The 21,107-nt window shown below is 42.4% G+C and overlaps 1 protein-coding gene across 2 annotated transcripts; it reads right to left on the reverse strand.

Annotated features, from left to right (window-relative positions):
- Positions 1-1,080: 1,080 nt before the first annotated feature.
- On the reverse strand, positions 1,081-6,950 carry LOC148690808 (uncharacterized). 2 transcript variants are annotated; one of them, XR_015956183.1, is made up of 3 exons: positions 2,669-2,725; positions 2,071-2,137; positions 1,081-1,238 (listed from the first exon to the last, which is right to left on the reverse strand). XR_015956183.1 is itself a non-coding variant. In XM_088685106.1 (3 exons), the coding sequence occupies exons 1-3, from the start codon at positions 6,895-6,897 to the stop codon at positions 1,232-1,234; spliced, it is 318 nt and encodes a 105-aa protein (XP_088541232.1). In that variant the 5' UTR covers positions 6,898-6,950; the 3' UTR covers positions 1,081-1,231. The 2 variants fall into 2 exon arrangements, 1 of the variants encoding a protein (XP_088541232.1); XM_088685106.1 differs by lacking the exon at positions 2,669-2,725 and adding an exon at positions 6,654-6,950.
- Positions 6,951-21,107: the final 14,157 nt, after the last annotated feature.

Genomic DNA, 21,107 nt, shown 5'->3' on the forward strand with positions numbered 1-21,107 from the left:
GGCGGTGGCCGCATTTCTCCTCCCTCCTCCTAGACTATTTTTGCCGCCTTTGGAATAACAAAGGTTTTGCATTTTAATTACTTAGGAATTTGTTAAGTTATTGGGGGAGTTGTAAAGGTGTCATGGAAACTTAAAGTTTATTAATTTGTAAACGCTTATAAATATTGTACTAGAAAACTTTGAATGGTAAACTTGAATGAATTAAAATTGTATTTACTTTGTGCATTTGAAGAGAACGATTTCTTCTTTTAAAATCAAGCAATTTGGTGTTTGAACTTTGAAGTCTGCACAGACCCATAGTTGGGGTATCGGACCTCATAATTTCTTCATTAGAACGTGTTAGCGGTTAATTTTAGTGTGGGGCCACTTTACCACCAATTACTTGATGCCATGTCTTTGTTTAAGTCCAACTAAGCGCTGGTGGCCTTTGGGGGAAGGAAGAATGGAGATTGTGATATTGTGAAGTCGCTATCATTGAAAAATAGAAAATTGGTTGTCAACTATGGATGTTGTTTTGTACAAGTCGGCCATTAGAAGTTAATTAAGAACCCTAAGGAAAAATGAAAAAGTTGGATGTGGAATCTGGCATGCAATTGATGACTGATTGAGCGGTGCTAGTAGACAATCATTTCTTATGTTTTCAATTGTATTTTATTGGTTGATATCACAAAAACTCAGATTTGGATTCCATTCGGATCCAAATGGTAAGAATCTTAAAGATTCTCACATTTTAGTCATTCATTGTACATCGTATGATCAGAAATTATTTGAATTTTTTTATTTAAAATTAAAAACAAATAGTACATGACGAAAACTGATCGTACTATATAAGATGAATGACTAGGATGTGAGGATCGCTAGAATCTCACAAAAAGGATTCAAAGATGATCCTCATCCCAAAAACTCAACCATATAATAACCACTTTGAATTTTTAATGCTTTTTTTGACACACCCCGACCGAGATCAGGGCATGCTGGCCGTCACACGAAGGTGACGTAGCCATGTGCGCGTGCGGAAGCTATTAAGATAGTAATATAAAAGTACTAATAATTAAAAACTAACTAGCATACCAAGTACTAGTGTATGTGAGACACAATTCAGAGCAAGTCTACAACAGTCCAAAAGGAAAAGATACGACATATTTACACCCGAAGGTGACCCTACAATGGTGAGTGTCTGTCAGAAATGCCGGGACGCCCTCTGGGATAAACCACCGAACTTGCTAGACCACTAGAACCTGGAGGGGCGCAAAAACAAAAGCGTGAGTGGGCAAAAACAAATTTCTTTGAAAACTCTTTAACAAAATACATTCTAACCCCTCGCCGTAAAACCTGTATACTTCCCAGAAAATGAACATATATACGTATGTATAGGTATGTCAATCATGCTCCACAATATGCCATTCATGTTCACAATATGCCACAACAGAAACTCATAATCAAATGTAAATGCTCAAGCATAATTCACATCAATAACATATAATCTGGCAGTCGGGAGTCACCTAACGTGACATGTACCGCTGCATATAGAGCTCCAATCTCAACTCAATATCTGAATCTGCACACAAGTCGGAGCCACCTAACGTGGTCTGTACGACAGGACTGGGTGTAATATATACGCTCTAGTGCTACGATCACGTGAAGACTATGCGAATAATCGCGGGTCACCTACGAGTCGGAACCACCTAATGTGGTCTGCACGACAAGGCTTGCACCTAACTTGGATCCAAGGCGAGCGTGTGGTGCGGGTGAACATCACGTGAAGGACTCTGCCCCTCTCTGGGCGGGAGCACTAACACCGGGGGTGCAGATTATGAGCTCTCTAAGCATTTCAAACTACTATTGCATAATAAACAGGAATGCATAACTACATGAATACCGCTTACCTGACACTTACCTGTGCGTCCACAGCACCAAATACACATATATAAATGTATGCCGCTACTAATGCATGTGATGATGCATAAGTAATAATAATAAAACGTATGGCATAAAACAATTACTCTCTTTAATCTATTTCTGGGAATTAATATGTATATAGGTATATACGGAAAACAAAAGCCCACTCACTGATAATTAGAAGGGTCGTAGCCCCCCTGCCTCGAGTGTGTACGCTCGTCCTCGGAAAACGAATCACCTATACGCGACAAAGTTACGAAAACGTTAATTTAAAAGCACCTAAGCAACTTCTCGTAATAACTTCTCATACATTGCTCAAATTGGACAAATGAATATACCAACGTGACCTACACAACCTCAGGATCACACCCATATTTTTAGAATAATTTTTGGACCACGCACGCGCCCCCACGCGCCTGAACAGGCACGGACCTACGCGCCCCCCACGCGCGGCCACGTGCACTGCACACTGACGGCATCAACTGACGCCGTCAGGAATATTCCGTCAACTAATGGAATATTCCGTTAAATCTAACCAGATTCCGTCACTGCCGTTAGGAATATTCCGTTAGACTTAACGGAATATTCCCCTTTCTTCTCCGGCGAGCCTCCGGCGCCGGCGACGGCGCCGGAAAACTGGGAATTTTTCAAACTTTGTTTTCTCCTTCGTTTTTCAACCAAATTTCATGATTTTTGAACCAAAATGAAGCTTAGGACTAGTAGAACAACGTTAGACTAGTTTTAAGGCCTAAAAACTACTAGATCATACCTGTCTTCAACTTCAAGAATCGGCCAACTTCGTACAGGACGATCCCGACGTCCAAATTTGTCCAACGATACACTCCCAAGCTCCTTGGGACCTCACTAACACGTCTACAAGCTTCAAATAACCAAAAACTAAGTAAATTTAATTTGCATGAACAGTAACCAAAACTGAGCTCGTGAAATCGACGTGAAAACGTCGGAGTTCCTACCTGAAAATGGCACCACCGGACTTCTCTCAGCCTCACGAGCACGAGGGTGGTCTTGGTTTCTTAATTGGTGCAGGTTTGAGTAGGTTTTGTGTGTAGTCCGTAGGTTTGCAGAAGGAAGAAGAAGAAGAAAGGAACTCGGGGAGAGAGAGAGAGAAAGAAAAAGAAAGACAGAGTGAGGGAATGAGGGAGGGAATCCCGGGAAGAAAAAGAAAATGTATGATTGTGTGTGGTCCCACAACCCACACAACACAACACTAAGCGTAACCAAATAGATTAGGGGTAAAATTGTAATTTCAAATGTACGTTTCGTTAGTTTCGGGACGGGATGTTACAACCTACCCTCCTTAATAGAATTTCGTCCCGAAATTCAAAATAACTAATTACACCCCTAACGGTCAAAGAACAATCTAGGATACAAATCCCTCATTCGTTCTTCTGTCTCCCAAGTCGCTTCTTCAACCGAGTGATTCCTCCACAAAACTTTCACCAAATTCACCGTTTTGTTCCTCAGAACCTTCTCTTTCCAATCTAAGATCGTTAACGGTTCTTCGTCGTACGTCAAATCTGGATTTATCTCTAACGGTTGAGGAGGTATCACATGTAACGGATCAGCAACATAATGTCGGAGCATAGACACGTGAAAAACGTTATGCACTTTAGCCAACTCCGGAGGCAACTCCAACCTGTAAGCTACCTCACCAACTCTTTCTGTGACCATGTATGGTCCAATGTACCTGGGACTTAACTTCCCCTTCTTTCCAAACCGTACAACACCTCTCCACGGTGAAAGCTTCAGAAACACCCAATCTCCGACCTCATACGTTCTGTCCGTAGCATGCCGATCTGCTAAACTTTTCTGTCTGTCCTGAGCTGCTTTCAGGTTAGACCTAATTACCTGAACATTCTGAGTAGTCTCCTCGACAATCTCCGGACCTACCAAGACTCTTTCGCCAACCTCTGACCAACATAACGGAGTGCGACAAGATCTACCATACAAGGCTTCGAATGGCGCCATGCCAATGCTCGAATGGAAACTGTTGTTGTAAGCAAATTCCATCAAATCTAACCGCTGGTGCCAAGCATCACTGAACTGTAACACCGATGCTCGCAGCATATCTTCCAAGGTCTGAATAGTTCTCTCAGACTGTCCGTCCGTCTGAGGATGATATGCCGTACTGTAAAGTAGTCTCGTACCCAAAGCTTCTTGAAAAGCTACCCAAAACTTCGATGTGAATCGTGGATCACGATCCGAGACAATACTTACGGGGACACCATGGTACTTCACAACCTTTGAGATAAACAATTCCGCTAACCGGTTCAAAGAGTATTTCTCTCTCACTGGAATGAAATGTGCCAACTTAGTGAGCCGATCAACGATCACCCAAATGCCATCAAAGCCATTATGTGTACGCGGCAACTTGTACACAAAATCCATAGTGATATTTTCCCATTTCCACTCTGGAACGGGAAGCGGCTGCAACAATCCAAACGGCTTCTTTCTTTCTGCTTTAACCTGCTGACAAACAGTACACCTGCTCACATACTCAGTTATCTCCCTTTTCATACCCGGCCAATAGTAAAATGGTCGAATGGTATGATACATTTTAGTTGCCCCTGGGTGCATGGCATAAGCCGAGATATGTGCTTCATCGAGAATTTCCTTCTTCAATTCCACATTACTAGGCACGAACATTCTACCCTCTAACATCAACATGCCATCAGAATCACGAATTCTGAGATCTCGCCTCCTTCCTTGATCTCGAGCTCGAATTAGTTCTTGAGTCTGTTCATCAGCTACCTGAGCTTCAAGCACCCGATCAACCAAGATTGGCCTAACTTGAAAATTAGCAAGTAATGCCACTTCTCGATCTTCTGCTTCTAACCTTACTCCCGTAGCACGCAAGTCCACCAAAAGAGGAATACGACTAGCGTACAACGCATTGATACGGCCATGTGACTTCCTGCTAAGTGCATCGGCCACTACGTTCGCACGACCAGGGTGATAATCAATCGTGCAATCGTAATCGCTGAGCAACTCCAACCACCTCCGTTGACGAACATTAAGTTCCTTCTGGGTGAAGAGATACTGAAGACTTTTGTGATCTGTGAAGATCCTACACTTCTCTCCGTAAAGATAATGTCTCCACAACTTCAACGCAAAGATAATAGCAGCCAACTCCAAATCATGTGTAGGGTAATTCATCTCATGGGGTTTCAACTGCCGCGAAGCATAAGCAATCACCCTACCATGCTGCATCAATACACATCCCAGACCATTCAAGGAAGCATCGCTATAAACCTCGAAATCACCACTATCGTCCGGGAGTGCTAAAACAGGTGCATTAGTAAGACAATGCTTCAATTGCTGGAAACTCTGCTCACACTTATCATTCCACTCAAACTTAACGTCTTTCCTTGTTAACCTCGTCAATGGTAAGGCAATTACCGAAAAATCCTTAACGAATCTCCGATAATATCCCGCCAAACCAATGAAACTTCTCACCTCAGTGACGGTTCGTGGTTGCTCCCAACTCTCCACAGCTGCAACCTTCTGAGGATCAACAAGAATACCTTGAGCAGAAATGATGTGCCCTAAAAACGTGACTTGATCTAACCAGAACTGGCACTTGCTAAACTTAGCATACAATTGGTGTTCCCTCAACCTCTTCAACACCAAAGTAAGATGTCGAACATGCTCCGCTTTGGACTTAGAATACACCAGAATATCGTCAATGAAGACAATAACAAATCTATCCAGGTAAGGCTGGAATACCCGGTTCATTAAATCCACAAAAGCTGCTGGTGCATTCGTCAACCCAAACGGCATAACCAGAAACTCGTAATGACCGTAACGAGTCCTGAATGCCGTCTTAGGAACATCATCCCTACTAATCTTCAGCTGATAGTACCCAGACCTCAAGTCTATCTTAGAAAATACACAAGCACCTCTCAGCTGATCAAACAAATCGTCGATACGAGGCAATGGATAACGGTTTTTAATCGTCACCCGATTCAATTGCCTGTAGTCGATACACAGCCCCAAAGTCCCATCTTTCTTCCTCACAAACAACACTGGAGTGCCCCAAGGTGAAGTACTAGGCTGAATAAATCCCTTATCCACTAATTCCTGTAACTGAACTTTCAATTCCCTTAACTCAGCAGAAGCCATACGATAAGGAGTTAAAGAAATAGGATTGGTACCTGGAAGTAACTCAACATTGAACTCCACATCTCGATCTGGGGGTAAACCAGGTAAATCCTCAGGAAAAACATCAGGGAAGTGTCTAACCACTCTCACATCCTCAATTCTGCTAGGAACGGCCTCCTCTAGCACCACATGAGCTAGATACCCCTGACAACCTTTAGTCAACAACTTCTTCGCTCGCAAAGCCGAAATAACACCATGTCTTACTCCACTCTGCTCACCCACAAAAGTAACCTCAGGTAATCCAGGACGGTGAAACGTAACTACTTTCCCGTAACAATCAATGTTGGCACGATAGAAGTGCAACCAATCGTTGCCCAAAATCACATCAAAATCTACAATATCTAACGGGATAAGATCCGCGGGCCTAACAACACCCTCTACTATCACTGGACATCCTGGGTACATACAATCTACAACACATCTCTCTCCTCTAGGCATAGCGAATTCTAAATCGTACCCTAGAGGTGTGGGGCGAGGTTGCGTTACTTGAGCAAATGTATGAGAAATAACGGAATGTGTAGCTCCACAATCAATTAAGACTCTAGCAAAATAACCAAGAATGTTTAACGTACCCATAATCAAGTCCGGGTTGTTCTGAGCATCCTGCAGGGAAATATTGTGAATACGCCCCTGGCCCTGCTGTCGTCCGCCACGACCTCTGCTCGCTTGAACACCGCGACCTTGAGCTCCACGCCCCTGACTGGGCTGACCCATCTGTCTCGAAGACCCTGCACTACTAGTGGCAATCTCACCCTGCTGATACTGTCCTCCTTGGTACCACTGAGAACCACCCGTTGGAGCTGGAGGATACGGCATGTAGTTGCTGGGATACGGGGGATAACCACCTTGTGAATACGGGTCCTGGGGGTACTGATACGGTCCCGGAGCATAGGGAACAGCATCACCCTGATAGTGATAGGCACCACCTCTACCTGCTTGACCATAACTACTCGGACCTTGGATTTGCCGAATCGGTGCAGGTGGCGGCATAAAGGTCTGCTGCGGCTTCTGCTGCTGACCCTGGGGACAATTCACAGCTATATGTCCCATCTGTCCACACGTGAAACAAACACCGCTGCCACGCCTGCATTCGCCGAAATGTCGGTTATTACATCTACGGCAAAATGGAACTCGGTTTCGGCCACCATCACCTTGTCTCTGGCCTCGAGCACCTCCATAAAACCTACCTCCACGTCCTTGTCCAGAGGCACTGAAACCACCACTAGACGAACTCGAACTGACACCACCCCTTTTGAAGTTTTGAGTCTGGCGAGGCCCAAGCGACACTTGACCTTTCCCTTTGTCATCTTTCTTTTCATCACTGTCACTCGACATATTCTCAGAGTCCTTAATCCTCAATAGTATCTCATAGAACTCCTGGTAGGACTCACAGTGAGTAGTAGTTGCCATAGAACGCCATCTCTTCCTAGTGCCCAAGCGAAAACGACGAAGCATCTCCGCCGGATTACCAGCGACATCAGGATAGTAACGAGACAAATCAGTGAACTTACGATAATACTCGTTAGCCGTCATCTTTCGCTGTTTCAACTCAGTGAATTCCTGTTTCTTACGGTCAATATACTCAGGGGGTACAAATCTCCTCTGAAACACGTCCTTGAAAACATTCCAATCGGTTCTCTGAGCTGGAGTCAACCTACGAAGTTCTTGCTCCCACCAAGCTGCAGACTCCATCTCCAGAAACCAAGAGGTTGTCTCGACCCACCTCTCCATAGGAAGGTTCCCCTGGTTATGCAACACACGGAAAGTCTTCTCTATGTGTTCCAACCAACGCTCTGCGCCTTCGTGACCCTCATTACCTTTAAACTTATCCAACTTCAGGTTATACATAGTCTCCAGAGGGATCCTCTGGGGAGGGCGCATCACTGTTTGAAGGGCTGTAGTGATAAGAGCATATTCATGCGACTTAAATGGCTTGTTCTCGTGCATTTACGTTATGTTTCTCTCGTTATTTTAGTCCTTTATGCTTCTTTTGTGTGTTTTCAGGTTCTAAGGGCCTAGGGAGCAAGAAAGTGCATTTTGAGGCCATTTGGAGCATTTTTGGGCATGGATTGGATAGCTTATCCATGGAGCCAAGAGGATGGACGAATTTGAAGGCCTTGTATGCACTTGAAGACACAAAACAATGGCCCTAACCCAATCACATAACACCTTGCCATGGGCTTAACACAAACACCATTCCTTGCCATGCAAGGAGGAGCAATTTGGGTCCATTTCATGTACTTAAACTCTAGCCCAATCCACAATCACTTCAAAGCCATGCAAAACCTTTCAACACCCTTTAATCATCCCCCTTTAAGTTATGATTTTATTTCCTAACCCTACATGCATTATTTATTAGCTCCCATTCCCTTATGCCATTTTCAGATTTCCACCCACTAACCTAGTCATCAACACATGCATTCACTTCATCATTACACCACCACTCATTCTTTAATCCACATGCACATTCAATCATTCACTCAAGCACCCTTGTGCCATGTTTCCCCATTTTGTTCCCACCCATCACATGCATCATCATCAAACAAACATTGCAGCCACATGCACCTAAAACTAATCAATGCCGTGCACTTCCCTTGCATTTTCAGCCATCACACTTCATCATTGCAGCCACCATTCACCCTAATTGTCAATCACATACTTTCCCATTGTATAATACATCCACATGCATCTTTAACCAACAAACATTGCAGCCACAAACACTCAAACACAATCAATGCCGTGGGGTACATTACAATTCCAGAAATTCCAGCTTTCCAACCTAGCCACATTCACATGCATTCACTCATAATCATTCACCAAACTTGCAGCCACATTTCCACCTATTCCAAGCTGTCATGTTCCCTCTCATTTACCTATAAATAAGCATGCAACCTAGCCACAATGGGATGATCTCATTTCATACACTTCACACAACACAAACACAACCCTTGTGCCGCAAATCCCCTTCCATTTTTGTGCAGTTTTTCTCCTCCATTGCAGCCACTATCCAACCACTTCCCATCCCTCCAAAACACTTCACATAATCCCCAAAGCTCACTTAGACCTTGTGCTACAACAACGAGGAAGAAAAGAGTGCCTAAACGTTCATACAATTCAAGTTTGAGTTGTTGGAATTTTTAGGTGTTTCTTTGATTTCAAAGTTTAAATTTAATTCTCTTTGTTTTGTACGTATGAGAATGGAAGAGAAGAGTGCCTAAACGTTCATACAATTCAAGTTTGAGTTGTTGGAATGTTTAGGGGTTTCTTTGATTTCAAAGTTATGAGGAACTAAACCCCCTTTAGCTAGGGGGTGATTCGAAACTATGTTTATATTTGCAATATGAATTGATTACTTTTGGTTGGAATTTCATAAGTTGTGGATTCAATTCGTTTAACTGTTTGATTGATAACTTATTTATGTATGTTCATTGAGATTGCAAGCTTAATTTTCATGCATGAATATGACGCTAGAATATAAGTGAGCTTCATCTAAACGTTACGAACTTATATTCACAAGTAGTGGAGGTTGCTTATAAACAATCGCGTTAAACGAATTCTTGGCATAAGTTTCATGCGTATTCCATAGTAACGAATGCCTCGTCAACACTTATAATTTTCATTGAACTTAATGATCTTTGTTGAATGTCTCTATCATGCGTATTCCATAGTTAGGGACTTTGATTAAGAATAATTTGGTTGTAATGCGTATTCCATTCAATCCAACGAATTTAGGGAAATCTGAAAGTTAATCTAAGCGGATCTAATTAACTTGGAGCATTGAGTTTCACAACTTATCGAAAGGCCAACTGAGAATCAATTTTGTATGCAAATGTAACATGTGTGGAGAAGAACCCCTTGGCTATTCCATCATCCATATTTTTATCACATTCATCTTTACTATCTGTTTTAAATTATAATCTGTCCGTTTAATTTAATATCGTCCAAACACAATTCCCCCCTCTATTTTGTTAAGTCTTAATCATTTGATTTGTCTTATTTTATGTTTTTAAGTATTTGGAGTCTTTTGAACTTGTTTTGAGTCTTTTAGTTTGTCTTAGTGTTTTAAAAGTTAGTTTTAAAGCCATTCTGAGTCATAGTAATCTTGTTAAGAGTATTTTAATTTAGTTTTTATGTTTTTAAGTCAATTTAGAAGGTTTTAGCAAGCCCTCCTAATCCCCGGTCTAGAACGATCCCTCACTTATCCATTCTACTACAATTGTCAAACGAGGGTTTAATTTGAGTGTCAAGTAAATCTCGCATCAAATTTTGGCGCCGTTGCCGGGGATTTGCAACTTTGCTAATCCCTTGTCTTTATTTTTATATTTTTTTTGTTTTTCGTGCATTCTTATTTCAGATTCTTAGTTTGTTTGTTTCTTTTTTTTTTTTTTAGGTACTGTGTATGACTCGTAGCTCTCGGCCTATTATAGAGAACATCTCCGACTTTGACGGTGATTTTGAACGCACTTTGAGGAGAACTAGGAGTCAACAAGAGCCACCACAAACTGGGCTTGAAGAAGACGAAGTAGGTGTAGAAGAAAAGCCCACGGATCAGATTTTTGAAGAAGAACAAGCCATGGCAGCAGATAATAGAACCATCAAGGAGCTTTCGGCCTCGGGTTTGGATAATGCATTGCCTCTTTGTATCCAATACCCCACGGCTGCAGAGGGGAAGACTGAGGAATTTGAACTCAAATCCAGTTTGTTACACCATATTCCGAAGTTCCATGGCTTGTCTATGGAAGACCCCAACAAACACTTGAAGGAGTTCGAGGTGGTTTGTTCGAGCATGACCCCCGTCAATGTGGATGAGAGTATATTGAAGATGAAGGCCTTTCCATTTTCACTTATGGACAAGGCCAAAGATTGGCTCTACGAACTAGCCCCGGGAACTGTGACTTCGTGGGAGAGTATGAAGCGTGCTTTCTTGGAGAAATTCTTCCCTACTTCGAGAGTGATTCTCCTACGGAAGAAAATTAGTGGTATTCAACAGAATCATGGTGAGACATTCCCGGCTTATTATGAGCGCTTCAAGGGCCTTGTAGCTTCATGTCCTCAACATCAAATGAAGGAGGAACTTCTCCTTCAATATTTCTATGAGGGCCTCCTTCCTATCGAACGTCAAATGCTTGATGCATCAGCGGAAGGAGCATTGGTGGACAAAACACCAAGGGATGCCAAGATTCTCATAGCCAACCGAGCGCTCAACGCTCAACAATATGAAGGAGTGGGCCAAAGGGAAGCCCCACGGCAACAAAGTGTAAATGAGGTGAGTGCTATTTCTGAAATTCAATCACAACTTGCTAATCTTACTTCTCTTGTTTCTCAGGTTGTGATTTGTCCAAAAGCACAAGAACACCAAGTTTGTGGCGTGTGCTCAATTCAAGGGCATCCATCCGACAAGTGCCCTCAACTAATCGAGAATGGTGGGTGGGAATCTGCCAATGCAATTGGTTTCCAAGGACAAAATCAAAACAACCCATACTCGAACACTTACAATGCCGGATGGAGGGACCATCCAAACTTCAAATGGAGGGAGCCACAACAAGCTGCCCAACAAGGAGGATTTAGGCCAAACCCCCCTGGTTTTTCTTCCAAGCCGTATGCACCCAACAACCCCAACAACCTTCGGCATCATCTCATTCAGGTACGTCCTTGGAAAGTGATCAAGCTATGCAATTACTAACCTCTATTTCGCAGGGGTTGCAAAATCAAAACAACAGGATAGCAAATAACGAGAAGGAGATGATGGATATGAAGAAACAAATAGGGCAGATTTCTGAGTTCCTTGGACAGATTAGAGAGCAAGGAAAGCTTCCTAGCTCAACCACAGTCAATCCAAAGGGAGGATTTGAATCCGCCAAGGCCATCACCCTAAGGGGTGGAAAAGAAGTTGGGACCGAGCCAAACAATCCCAAATCTGCCCAGAAAGTAGATGAAGAGACGACACAACCTGAGGAAGTGTCTAGCTCACCCACGGTAAGGGTGAAAAACCCAATGCCGCAGGCCCCCAATCACCCTAACTCGGCCAAATAAGGTAATTTAAGTTCAAATTCATGTACTTCACGTCCTAATCTGCCCAATGTACCTTTTCCTCGCAGGTTCATGCAAGAAAAAAAGGAAGAAAGCGAGAAGGACATTCTTGAAACGTTCCGGAAAGTGCAAGTGAACATACCGCTTCTCGATGCAATCAAACAGGTTCCAAAGTATGCTAAATTCCTCAAGGACCTATGCAATACAAAGAGAAGAAGGGCAAACAAAGAGGTAGTGAAGGTAAGCGAGAATGTGTCCGCTGTTTTGCAACGTAAACTGCCTACCAAGTGCAAAGACCCCGGTAGTTTCACGATTCCTTGTGTGATTGGACATAATCGTTTTGAACATGCCATGCTTGATTTAGGTGCATCCATAAATGTCATGCCTTATTCTATTTATGCATCTATGAATTTGGGTGAATTAAAACAAGATGGTGTAATTATACAATTGGCCGATCGTTCTAACGCGTATCCAAAAGGAGTTTTGGAAGATGTGCTTGTGCAGGTGAACCATTTAATTTTTCCGGCTGATTTCTACGTCCTAGACATGGAGGATTCAGCCCATTCTACATCTTTGCCGATTCTCCTTGGTAGGCCATTCATGAAGACGGCCCGAACGAAGATTGATGTATACAAAGGCACCTTGACAATGGAATTCGATGGGGAAGTGATTGATTTTAATATTTCTGAAACTATGAGATATCCCGTTGATGACCATTCTTGTTTTTCCATTGATGTTATCGATTCTTTGGCGCAGGTATACCTTGAAGAATTGAACGAGGACGCCCTGGAAACAACCATCACTAAGGCCATAGAGCGCAAAAATGAAGGATTTGGGCCAATGCAAGGCCACGGCAAGGAGGAGGAATTCTTTGCCATGGGTTCTAGTGAAGAAATAATTGAGGTTGTGGCAGCCCTTGAGTCATTGCCACAACAATATGGTAAGGTTCCACTCTCACTTTCAAATTCAGTTTCCACTAAGATGCTACCTTCTGTTGTTCAGGCACCATCGCTTGAACTTAAGCCGTTGCCGGACCATTTGAAGTATGTGTTTTTGGGAAAAGGCGAAACATTACCCGTCATCATTTCATCAAGTCTCACGGCAATGGAGGAGGAGAAGCTTGTGAGGGTGCTGCGAGAGCACAAAACGGCCATAGGGTGGACTTTGGCCGACATTAAAGGAATAAGCCCTACCACATGCATGCACCGTATACTTCTTGAGGAGGGGGCTAAACCAACTCGAGAGGCTCAACGCCGTCTCAACCCTCCGATGATGGAAGTGGTGAAGAAGGAAATAATCAAGCTTTTGGATTGCGGAGTGATCTACCCTATCTCCGATAGCCGTTGGGTCTCTCCAGTTCAAGTCGTTCCCAAGAAGTCCGGAGTAACTGTTATCAAGAATGATGAGAATGAGCTCGTACCTACACGCATTCAGACTGGATGGCGAGTATGTATCGATTACCGGAAGCTAAATGCCATGACTAGGAAAGATCACTTTCCTTTGCCATTCATCGACCAGATGCTCGAAAGGTTAGCCGGTCATGCCTTTTACTGTTTTCTTGATGGATACTCTGGATATAACCAAATTGTGATAGCCCTGGATGATCAAGAGAAGACCACATTCACATGTCCCTTTGGAACATTTGCTTATCGTCGCATGCCATTTGGCTTATGCAACGCACCGGCCACTTTCCAAAGGTGTATGGTAAGTATATTTTCCGATTTTGTTGAAAAGATCATTGAGGTTTTCATGGATGATTTCAGTGTGTTTGGGAGTTCATTTGATAATTGCTTGGATAATCTAACCTTAATTTTGAAACGATGTGTTGAAACTAACCTTGTCTTGAATTGGGAGAAATGTCACTTTATGGTGAAACAAGGTATAGTTTTAGGACATATTGTTTCAGAAAAAGGAATTGAAGTAGATAAATCGAAAATAGACCTTGTACGTCACTTACCCTCTCCTACTTCGGTTAGAGAGGTACGTTCGTTTCTTGGCCATGCAGGGTTCTATAGGCGTTTTATCAAGGACTTCTCCAAGATGTCCAACCCTCTTTGCCGATTGCTTCAAAAAGATGTGCCATTCAAGTTTGATGAAGAGTGTAATTCGGCATTTAACCAACTCAAGGAGAAGCTAGTCTCGGCCCCCATTATTGTACCTCCAGATTGGAGCCTTCCGTTCGAGCTCATGTGCGATGCATCCGACTATGCATTAGGAGCTGTTCTAGGACAAAGAAGAGACAAGCGGCCGCATGTCATATACTATGCCTCTCGGACTCTCAATGATGCCCAATTGAACTACTCCACAACGGAAAAAGAACTTCTAGCTGTGGTTTTTGCTTTAGATAAATTCCGTTCATATTTAATTGGTACTAAAGTAATCGTTTATTCTGATCATGCAGCTTTGAGGTACTTGATCACGAAAAAGGAAGCAAAGCCGAGGCTTATCCGTTGGATTCTTCTTCTTCAAGAATTTGATATTGAAATCCGGGATAAGAAAGGAAGCGAGAATGTAGTGGCTGACCATTTAAGCCGAATGATCCACGAGGAGCATGAACATGCCGTACCTATCCCTGAAACTTTTCCCGATGAGCAGCTGCTATCCATTGAGGTAAGTGAACCATGGTATGCAGATTTAGTGAATTACTTGGTGGCTAAACAAATTCCAAATGAACTAAACAAGCACCAACGTGATAAGCTTAAAAATGATGCACGTTTCTATGTTTGGGATGACCCTTATTTGTGGAAGTATTGCTCAGATCAAATTGTACGTAGATGTGTGCATGATTCTGAATTTCACTCAATTCTAAGCTTTTGTCATACATATGCATGTGGTGGTCATTTTGGCACACAACGCACTGCCCTCAAGGTTCTAGAGTGTGGTTTTTATTGGCCGACTATATTTAGGAATGCTAGAACCTTTTGTATGTCTTGTGATCGTTGCCAACGAATGGGTAACATAGGTACCAAGGACCAAATGCCGCAAACCCCTGTCTTTAATGTTGAAATTTTTGATGTTTGGGGCATTGATTTCATGGGCCCTTTCCCTCCATCTTATGGTTTCACTTATATCTTGCTAGCCGTTGATTATGTTTCTAAATGGGTGGAAGCAAAAGCCACCCGTACTAACGATTCTAAGGTGGTTGCAGATTTCGTGAAATCTAACATTTTTGCTAGGTTTGGAATGCCGAGAGTAATCATAAGTGATGGAGGGTCTCACTTTTGCAATCGGACCATTGAGGCGTTGCTAAGAAAGTACCATGTCAACCATAAGGTCTCCACACCTTACCATCCTCAAACAAATGGCCAAGCCGAGGTGTCTAACCGAGAAATCAAACAAATTTTGGAGAAGACCGTTGGACCAACAAGGAGGGATTGGAGCTTACGTTTAGATGATGCACTGTGGGCATATCGTACGGCATACAAAACACCCATCGGGATGTCACCTTTTCGGCTCGTCTATGGTAAGCCATGTCATTTGCCCGTAGAGTTAGAGCACAAGGCACATTGGGCCGTGAAGACTTTCAACATGGACATAGATGCAGCGGGAGTTCATAGGAAGCTCCAATTGAATGAACTTGAGGAGATTCGGAATGAAGCCTATGAGAATGCCCGGATGTACAAAGCCAAGACCAAAGCATTCCATGATAAAATGATTCGAACCAAGACCTTCACAGTTGGGCAGAAAGTGTTACTTTTCAACTCTCGCCTACGTTTGTTTCCTGGTAAGTTGCGTTCTAAATGGATTGGCCCGTTTGTTGTTACTAATGTTTTCCCTCATGATGCAGTGCAAATCAAAAGTTCAAGGACGCAGCAAGAATTCAAAGTGAATGGGCATCGATTGAAGCCCTATTACGAGATGTTTGAGGAGCATGTCGTGGAGGAGGTACCCCTCCATGCCGTGGAACCTAGTCAAGCTTAAACGGAGGTACCGTCCGGCTGCAAGACGTAAAAGAAAGCGCTACTTGGGAGGCAACCCATGCATTCAACAAAGGAAGACTTAGAAAGCACTCCAAATCCAGATTCCTAAAAAAAAAATAAAAAAAAAAAAACTCTTCTCTTTGTTGCTATTTCGTTTCTGCCTTGTTAGGTTGTTTAGTTGTTATTGTTTGTTTGTTTATTAATTGTGTGAGTCTATGATTGTAACATTGAGAAAATGTTTGATTTATTGATAGGCACTGCTAAACAAAGAAAGATGGTGCTTCACAAAGGTTGTTTGCTTGAGGCCCCACTACGTGGCTTTACTCTTGAAGCGGAAGGCGTAGGAACAGAAGGCATCGGAGCGGAAGGCGTAGGAACAGAAGGCATAGGAGCAGAAGGCATCGGAGCGGGAGGCATCGAAGATAGAGCATTCCAGGCCTCAATACTTGGCCAAGCGCTGGATGAGCCAGGAAAAAGGTGCCTCTGGAGGAAAGACGAAAACCTTTGACGGTCACTGTGAATCCGACCTTCAGACTCTTGCAGCTCATCAAGCTTCCTCTTCATGCCCGTCGAATAGTTGTTTGCAAGCACATGCAAACTTCTATTCTCATACTTCAGCTGCTGGATCTCCTGCTTGAGACTTTCCACCTCTGCCATCAATGATTCCACCTGACGGGAGCGGGCAAGCAGGCGTTGGCCCATGTTGGACACAGAACTCGCACACTGAACACTAAGTGCGAGGGACTCTTGAACGGCCAACTCATCGGACCGTCCTGACAGCAACCTACTATCTTTCGGAGTGAGGAGGTTTCTAGCTACTATTGTAGCTGTTGTGGCGTCCTGCATCACGGAGTCTTCACCTGTGAGAGGACCGTTAGAAGAAAAGAAAGAAGGGCGCCATACGTTACCTTGACGCGGCGCGCCCGTATCACTGCTAAGGCTCAATTCCAAGCTAAGGTTCGATGAGTTTGCCATTTTTCAAAAGTGTTCAAAGAGAAGGGATGGAGTTAAATTTCAAAGGGCCGGAGTCGATTTTCAAGAATGAGAAATCTTCAGAGTGTGTTTGTTGTGGTGATCGATAGCTCAATAAAAAAGCCAAGGCGACGCATCCACCAATTCAAAAAGCCGGAATTTCCGGCGTAATTTAGGCGACGCTTTCTCGGCTTTTCAGAAGGCGCGTTCAACTTTGTCAAAAGATTTCTTCTTTTCAGACAACACGTGGAGGCCATCATCACAACTACACATCTTTAGCCGACAAGCGCAAAGTTCGGCGACGCTTTCTCTGCTTTTCAGAAAACGCGTGCAGCTTTGTAAAAAGGAGCCGCATCCGCACTACTACGTGTCGTTCAGAAAGCAAAGGGGCGTCGTTCAGAAATCGAAGGGGCGCCTGCTCAGAAATCGAAGAGGCGTCGTTCAGATATCGAAGAGACATTTGTCGACAAGGGTAAAAACACAGTACCACCACTTGATATTTTCTCTATATATGTCGACCTTCGTCTTTTATGGCAAGGCAAACCTGAAGAGAATGCCCAACTCTCCTTCACCTCTGAGGGCGCACTCCCAGCAAAGCCTTTCGAAATACTCAATTCTTTCTTCTTCCCCAAAGATGATACCAGATGCCTGGAGTACATATGACCCAGGAGGAAACAGCACAACAAATACATGTGCTGATTCATTCACCGCTTCTTCAAAAGCAAAGGTATCTCATATCATCAAGGTCAAAAGCAAAAGTATCTCATATCATGCTCTTTCCCTGTCTTTTTCTTTGTCCTTGTTCTTACTCGCATGGCAAAGTAAAAGAAGCAATCAGCCGGCACTTGGAGTCAGTCTTCCGATCTGGAGCCAACTGCCTGGGATCTATTCCTGATTGCTTACCTAGCGTTGCTCTCGAGTAGTCATCTTCAACAGTTGATACACTTCCGGAGAAGGGACCACTTCTGCAAAGGGGAGCGAGTAAGGCAAGTGAAAATGATACATTGAAGCATGTGGAGACAAACATAGGCTGAGTTATACTCCAACCCTTTTCAATACGAATTGGAAAGATTGAACAAAGAAACAGACCAAAGGGGTAAGCTCAGACCTTCGGGGAAGACCAAAAGAATCCTCCAGCCCAGTAGCACAAAGGAAAATCAATGATGGGCGGAAACCAGTTCGAGAGTAAGCCTGTGGAATCATCAAGATCAAGCCTCAATGCAATCAACAAAGAGAAGAGGGAATTTACACTCCATAACCAGATTTGCGTCCTTAAACTCTTCTCTTTGTTAATTACATTCTGCCATGTTTAGTATGTTTAGTTGTTGTTTGTGTGTTTACTTATGTTTTGTGTGAATCTATGCTTAAAACATTGAGGACAATGTTTGATTTAAGTGTGGGGGGGTAACTAATGTTGTTAATGCAAATTCGTGGGATTTTATCACCCATAACTTCAAATGTTGTTCCTTGCTGTTTTAAGGTGTTTTTAAGTTGTTTTAGAGTGTTTTAGTATGTTTTGTTTTTATAACTCCGAAAAGCACATAAAAATTTGAAAAATTGTTTTGAAAAGCCTAAAAAGAGTGTTTTGAGTCGTTTTTGTGAGTTTGTGTCTTAGGGTACCTTCCAACACAATGATAAGGATTTGGTTTATAATTGCATGATGGTTAGAAAGAGTTATAAACATAGAGAAAAGTTTGATTTACTCTTGGTATATGCTTGGTTATGGTTATAATGTATGACTTCACATGCAATCTTAAAAGAAAAAAAATTCGTTTTTGTAACATGCTTGAAGGAAGGAACTCAAACAAACGCTACAACCCTGAGAGACTTGAGCCTATAACGTTCTTTGGAGAGTATAATCTGTGATTTCTTGTTTTCTAAAGTCGTTGCATGATCTCATTATTCTTTGCTTGGTTACTACTTAGAAGGCGTTTCATCATATAGTTCCAAATGCTAGAACTCATGCCCATTTCATTCAAAGCATGTTATTGATTTGCATAACACATATTCAAGATGAAGTTGTGTAGTTGCCACCATAGCCAAATAGCCTCACTTCCCATATTTCGTATATGTTGTAAGTTGTACCCCCGTTGAGCCGTGTTAGCCCATGTTCTTTGTTAACCCACTTTTTCCTCACCTAGCCTAGTTTAGGACAATCCCCACCCTTGTTCTTAAAAGATAGTGAGCATGACTTAATTGAATTCCTTTTGAGTTACATTATGAAAGAAAATAAGTGTGGGGGAGAGAATGTTTAAGTGTTTATGTTTTGAGATTCAAAAGAAAAGAAAAAGAAAAGACAAAAAAAAAAAAAAAAAAAAAAAAAAAAAAAAGAGAAAAGAATAAGTGATTGAAGAAAGGTTCCAAAACACCAATTCTGGGCGTAAATTGTCTAAATTCTCCCTTTTTGTTCAAAAGTTGAGTTTTCATTCAAAAGTGAATTCTAAGTTGATTCAAATGCTTTGCTCACTATTTCTTTAAGAACCTTTGTTTTCCATATCCCTTCTTTGTTATCCACATACCCCAAGCCCCGTTACAACCCTTGACTTCTATCTTGAGTGTTGTGTATTTCAATTTGTGGAGTTTGAACTTGGTATGAGCTTATGGTGTCACTGGTTCTCGCGTCTAAGTAGTAGCATTCCATTCATGAGATCATATCTAAACATGCTTATTAACTCCAGAAATTGCGTTCTTTGTGATACTTATATGTGAGTGTTCGTTTTCATGTTACATCAATCTTCTCACATATGACTAGATTAGGGTGTGTAGTTAGAAATTCTGAGTGAAAATCGAGTGCATATCTTGTAAGGAATTGAGCAAATTCTCTAAGGCATGTTACTACATTCAAAACATGGTTTTAAATGCTTAATTGTGAACTAGTATATGGTGACTATGATTAAGAATGTACTTAAGTGTGAAGATGACTAAAATCTGTGAGAATGATGATTTTTAACATGTCATGTGCATTGGAAATCCCTAAGACGGTTGTTGGAAGGTTTAGGTTGTGTTTTACGCGTTTAGTGTCGTTTTGTTTATTTGTTTTTATTCTGTTTTGCTCGAGGACTAGCAAAAGCTAAGTGTGGGGGTATTTGATAGGAGCATATTCATGCGACTTAAATGGCTTGTTCTCGTGCATTTACGTTATGTTTCTCTCGTTATTTTAGTCCTTTATGCTTCTTTTGTGTGTTTTCAGGTTCTAAGGGCCTAGGGAGCAAGAAAGTGCATTTTGAGGCCATTTGGAGCATTTTTGGGCATGGATTGGATAGCTTATCCATGGAGCCAAGAGGATGGACGAATTTGAAGGCCTTGTATGCACTTGAAGACACAAAACAATGGCCCTAACCCAATCACATAACACCTTGCCATGGGCTTAACACAAACACCATTCCTTGCCATGCAAGGAGGAGCAATTTGGGTCCATTTCATGTACTTAAACTCTAGCCCAATCCACAATCACTTCAAAGCCATGCAAAACCTTTCAACACCCTTTAATCATCCCCCTTTAAGTTATGATTTTATTTCCTAACCCTACATGCATTATTTATTAGCTCCCATTCCCTTATGCCATTTTCAGATTTCCACCCACTAACCTAGTCATCAACACATGCATTCACTTCATCATTACACCACCACTCATTCTTTAATCCACATGCACATTCAATCATTCACTCAAGCACCCTTGTGCCATGTTTCCCCATTTTGTTCCCACCCATCACATGCATCATCATCAAACAAACATTGCAGCCACATGCACCTAAAACTAATCAATGCCGTGCACTTCCCTTGCATTTTCAGCCATCACACTTCATCATTGCAGCCACCATTCACCCTAATTGTCAATCACATACTTTCCCATTGTATAATACATCCACATGCATCTTTAACCAACAAACATTGCAGCCACAAACACTCAAACACAATCAATGCCGTGGGGTACATTACAATTCCAGAAATTCCAGCTTTCCAACCTAGCCACATTCACATGCATTCACTCATAATCATTCACCAAACTTGCAGCCACATTTCCACCTATTCCAAGCTGTCATGTTCCCTCTCATTTACCTATAAATAAGCATGCAACCTAGCCACAATGGGATGATCTCATTT

This window comes from Pyrus communis, chromosome 15 (genome assembly GCF_041283825.1).
Source record: "Pyrus communis isolate YQ-2024b chromosome 15, ASM4128382v1, whole genome shotgun sequence".
Taxonomy (NCBI): Eukaryota; Viridiplantae; Streptophyta; class Magnoliopsida; order Rosales; family Rosaceae; genus Pyrus; species Pyrus communis.